The following is a 5510-nucleotide window of genomic DNA, read 5'->3' as shown; positions in this document are numbered from 1 at the left end:
CCAGTTTATGGTTGGTCTTTCTTCAGCCTTCCTTGGAGTCATATGCAGAGATTGGCAGTATTTCTGCTACATGTATTTGAAATACATATATTAATTACTTCTGAGTATATTGTCATTTGAATGACACTACACTCTAAAAATTAGCAGCTTAACAAGGGTTCTTTTAAGATCCTGAAAGTTCTTTGAACTTGGCACTGAACATTGCCTCCAATAGGTTCTTCCAAGAACCCCATAGAAGGTGGGGTTAATCCTTAGTTGGTGGGGGCTCTTGGAGGAACCTAACTGCCCAACTGAAACATTTGGATTTGAAAGGACAGCAGGTGCAGGCACTTAACTGAAACATGTAAAGATCTCCTCAATTTAAGGCAAGGTTAGTCCCTTGTATGATCTGATTTAATATTGTTTTATGATGATACCATCTATCTTTTCATATCTGTGCAAATCTTTCTAAAACAGAAAATGGACAATTCAATGGATATCAATAAACAAAGAGGTAAGAATATGTGGGCTATAAGAATATGTAGAAGGCTAGCTGTATTGGGTGCAGATGACTGAACTGCTCACTTTTGTGTCTCAAATCAAATCAAATTTTATTTGATGTATGTATACAGACGAGGAGGCATACAAAGGTATGTCAATTGGTATTGGTATGTTATGCAGATCACATTTACCATCCTCCTCCCTTACCTCTTCAATGACTATCCCATAGGCCTCTACATTCTGGACAAGGTACTGTATGAAAACCATTATCAAAAGTGTTTTTCGTTCACATTTACCTCAAAAACCAAGGTATGAATACTGTCGTGTGCATGTTTTGTTAATGTGTATAATTACAATTTTTTGGACTCAGACTTCACCCTCCCTACACCTCATGAATTTAACAGGAAACATGTTCACCATGCACTGCAAAATCATTCTGGCTATGGATATGGAGAACATCGACACATTAACATCAACATGCCAGAGGATATACCATTGAACTTTGGCTCTGCTGGGAGTTTGAATGATTTTATTCTGCTTTGCCACTAATATCATAATATACACTGACAAATAAAATATTGTGTTATTGTTGTGCATATTATTATTAATAATAATAGGGGAGGGGGGGGGTAGTTACAACATTTACCCCAAAAGGTTCTTCAAAGGGTTCTTTGAGGATCCATTAAAAGGGGTTCTTTGTCAAATAACTTAAGAGTTCCCCCAGTTTCAATTTGAAGAACCCCTAGAGGATACTCCAGGAACCTTTTCTTTTCTTCAATTTCGAGGCTCATAGCAAATGGTCTGAATATTTTTGTAAATAAGGTAGATGTTTTTAATACATTTGCAAAAAGTGAAAAATAAAATGTTCTTCATCAGGGGGTATTTTGTGTAGATTGCTGAGGAATTATTTTTATTTAATACATTTTAGAATAAGGCTGTAACGTAACAAAATGTGGAAAAAGTGAAGGGGTCTGAATACTTTCCGAAGACACTGTACTCCGTCAGTCATAGGATGATGTTTACACTAATTTCATCAGGTCTGAGTCCACATTTGCATACGTAATATTGGGTATGCTATAATATCCTATCAAATATTGCCATAATGAAAAAAATCAATACTGTCCATAACAATGGAGGCTGCCGAGGGGAGAAGGGCTCATTATGTCTGGAACGGAGCGAATTCTACCTATTCCGCTCCTGCCATTACCATGAACCCGTCCTCCCAAATTAAGGTGCCACCAACCTCCTGTGTTCCATAAGTACCAACAGATTTTTTTCTAAAATGTATTTCCAATAAGTTCAGGGTGGGATAGAACATTTGCAGTGTGACAGAATGTCTAACTTCGCATGTCCAGTGAGTCCTTTATCATTGGGGGTTTATTCAAGTCACACTTTTTGTGTATTTCCAGACTCATGAAACAATTCTATTGACTTGCTCTCAAAATACAGGTGTCTTAGTTAATTCAAAATCTTTAACGTTTATCCAGATCTCAAATCAGTGTAGTAGATTCATGAACAGATTTTAACATTTTAACTGTCAATACACAAATAACATCTCTGCATCAGATGCTTTTCTTTAACAGCATTACATTTCCGTGATTTCACAACAAAAGTAAACCATTCTTTAGAGAAGCCGTTTATCCTATGGAGCATTAAAACGGCATAGCTTCAAATCATTGCCAATTTAAAACACCCGTTATTGGCATTCAGAAGGGAACAGCCACGTCAAAAAGAGATCATACTTCATACTTCATCCTCAATAACTCAGTTCTCAAAAATAAGGAAATTGTCCTCAGAAAAGTCAGCAGAGTGATCTGTTTTGCTTACCATCAATCACTGTTTGACTCCATTTTCTAAATCACCCAACAAATCTGTGCAAGTGTGCCAAACACTGAAACTCATACTAAACAACAAGATATAGGAACTTGGTTCCATCAATAATTATTGGGTTTAACCACCGATAGACTCTATAAAAAACTTTATTGGCATTTGTTGAAAAACCTTTTGAAACAAACAAGTTCATCAACAAAGTGATGCATTGCCTACATAATCTGAGTGATGCTAGACAGCTGCAGCACCTCTTCAGACCGGGTCAGAGAATCAGTCGCCATCTTATCTGTTATCCTCAATGACAATGGTTCTCCTGGGGTAAGTGTCTACTTCCACAAAGATGTAGCGGAACTCTAACTTTCCAGTTTCAGGGTTCTGTTGAAAGAGTTAAAACATGTTCACCTTATATCACAACAAAAAGAGCCGTTTATGCCAATATTTATTCTCTAATTAATGGAGAATCTTGTTTCTTATATCAATAAAATAATGTCTCTAAATGCTATAGCGTTTAGGTCAATCAAGCAGATAAATTGCACATAAAATAATATGGCTAGGGAATATGTCTAACCTCTTTAGATTCTGTGTGCACAGTTCCCTGCCGGCCTGGTTCTTCTCCCTGGATGTAGAACTTCAGTCTCATGTGCTTCAGTCCATCCTTCATGTACTCCACATGACTGTGGGGGAGAAAATAACATAATAAACATGCTAGTAATCACACTGATGTAAATCACACAGTCTGTTTAATGCAGTGATCTTGTATTCCCATCACAGTGTATAAAGAAAGACCATCATGGTAAAAACAAATGTTGATCTCACCTGATTTTCTGTCTTCTACCTCGGCGGGACGTTTCACCGAAGCACTTGATTGGCTCCCCGAACACTCCAATCACCTGTGGTTTTACAAAGAGGAAGGAAGAGAACAATCAACTTCACACCCTGGGGTCGAATTAGATTTCAGAAATCAATCTTTTCTAAAACCAGACCATCAAAAATCTGTGTTTTAAACCATTTCACCTGTGTTTTATATTGAAAGTCGACAGTTTTTTTTGCTTCAATCTTCCCACAAAATGCATTAACGCAACACATTTGGCAGAATTTTTTCCATCAGATGACAGACGTGAAACGCTATTTGGCTAGCAGCCACACATAAGTGAATTAGCTTACAATGAAAAAGGTATTTTTTTTTAGCAAAAATGATGCATGGCCATCATATTTATAATATATATCATAGAAAGAATGTAGCCAGCTACATTTCCTAATGTTTTGCTTGAAGTAAATCTTGCATTTTACTTTGATACCAGAGAAAAACTACACCAGAGGAAAGGACAGGAGAAAAGTAGGCTACACATCCATCAGTCAGAGTGCTGTCTGGTGATCCAATGATGTCAGCAGATCGTGTAACTGAAGCACAACATTTGTCCTTTTACATTCATAATTTGGAGCAAACCCTGACTGAAGCCGAGCAGAATTTACAAAGGGAGGGATTTTAGATCTCCGTTTTATCTTTCCTTTTCTGTGTGAAAAATGCAGAATCCTGTGGTAACGTGACCCCTGACACCACATTGTTTTTATCAATCCTGTGTTTTCAGAGAAGTGCAGATGCAGGGAAAGAGACGAGCCAATGAGATGTAGATGGTTAATGTTGTCTTAACTCAGTTCTCTCATATGCGAAACACATTCCTGCAAAAGGCAAATACATAAATGAACTCAACTGAGATGCAGACTAAGAGTAGATTGTCTTGTTGATGTTATGTTTCTGTGCTTGTTATCTCACCTCTGGGTGTAACCTGGTTTTGTTGAAGGCTTTGCTGTAGACCTTGTTGGGGCTGGAGGAGGAGAACAGCTCCTGGAACACCACATACAACAACCCACCTGAGAGCAAAACACCGAGGTGTCAACAGGTTGGGGCAACACTGTCTTTTAATCAGATTACATCAATTCATCTTTCAATATCATATTCTGGAAGTAAAAAAATCACCTGTTACTCCGAGTCCAATCAGCACAACTATGAGGTAGGTAAAGTCTTTGCCAGCTTCCTTTACTGTTGCGAGGGAGAGAACTCTAATTATGGTATACCCTTCTAGTTCTAAATTATTTGATAGCTGGAGAAAAGGATGATGCCATTATGCCAATGTCAAAACTTAAAATAGTTTAGTCTCATTCTTATTGTGCAAGTGTGATTAACAAGGCAAAATCCATATGGGCTCGGATTGAATAACAATACATTGTGTTCGACAGGCTTACCTTTATGTGCAGTAGAAGATCCTTGCCTAGGTACTGACACCTGTCCACCATCCTTCTCTTCTCCTTTACTTCTCAATCTTGTGTCGACAGAAATGCTTCGACTCCGTGTACAAAATATATTGCTCACAATAGGTGAGCGATTTGCAGTCCTATAGAAAATGAGTCTGGATGTTGCAGTAGACGGTTTCTGAAGGTGCAAATTGTTCTGCATGCGTTTACATATTCGCAGAACGGATTGCGTAGACAGTGTTTGATATTGATGCAAATTACGCTGCACAACTTTCAGTATGAAAGAATACACCATGTTGTCCTCTATTCACGTTGACTTGTTAGCTACTTCAGCTAACAAAAAAACGCACGCTGTATCTTGCCCCTATTTCGCAAAATGTCCCAGTATTAATTAACTGTTACTAAAGTCGAAACATTATACGATATAAATGACCTGATTGCAACACAATTCAATATATACTTCAATAAGTACTTGCAAGAATGTCAGCTTTGAGTTGGGGAGCTTGCTGTTGAACCTCCGGCGCATGCATGTCGTCGTCACTGAACAAGCGCGAAGAATCGTGGGAGAGTGAGTTTTCTTGGAAGAGGCATTGGCAGTTTAAGTCCATGGCAGGTCCCAGTGGATGAAATCAAAAAGAATTATGTCTTTGATGAAATAGACATCACAGCAATATCACAGATTTTAAAACATGTATATTTTAAACATATATTCTCTTTGGTAATATACTCACGTATTCTAGACTAGTAGGGTAAGACACAGCACTTAGGCTACAACATTATAACAAGGGACAGGTTTGGGTAGGTTACTTTCTAAATGTAATCTGTTACAGTTACTACTTACCTGTCCAAAATTGTAATCAGTAACTTCAGTTTTGGATTACTTTCCTTAAGAGGCATTGGAAGAAGACAAAAAGGATCCATCAAACGCATTGGTGTGTCATCATAGT

At 37.8% G+C, this 5510-nt stretch overlaps 1 protein-coding gene across 2 annotated transcripts; it reads right to left on the bottom strand.

Annotated features, from left to right (window-relative positions):
- Positions 1-2441: 2441 nt before the first annotated feature.
- LOC120028133 (mitochondrial import inner membrane translocase subunit Tim21-like) lies at positions 2442-5077 on the bottom strand. Of its 2 annotated transcripts, XM_038973331.1 has the most exons (6): positions 4555-5077; positions 4289-4351; positions 4085-4182; positions 3127-3200; positions 2879-2984; positions 2442-2685 (listed from the first exon to the last, which is right to left on the bottom strand). In XM_038973331.1, the coding sequence occupies exons 1-6, from the start codon at positions 4856-4858 to the stop codon at positions 2593-2595; spliced, it is 738 nt and encodes a 245-aa protein (XP_038829259.1). In that variant the 5' UTR covers positions 4859-5077; the 3' UTR covers positions 2442-2592. The 2 variants fall into 2 exon arrangements, with proteins under 2 accessions (XP_038829259.1, XP_038829260.1); XM_038973332.1 differs by lacking the exon at positions 4289-4351.
- Positions 5078-5510: the final 433 nt, after the last annotated feature.

The sequence above is a fragment of the Salvelinus namaycush genome, chromosome 33, assembly GCF_016432855.1.
Source record: "Salvelinus namaycush isolate Seneca chromosome 33, SaNama_1.0, whole genome shotgun sequence".
Lineage (NCBI taxonomy): Eukaryota > Metazoa > Chordata > Actinopteri > Salmoniformes > Salmonidae > Salvelinus > Salvelinus namaycush.
This window is presented reverse-complemented; position numbering and strand designations above follow the sequence as displayed.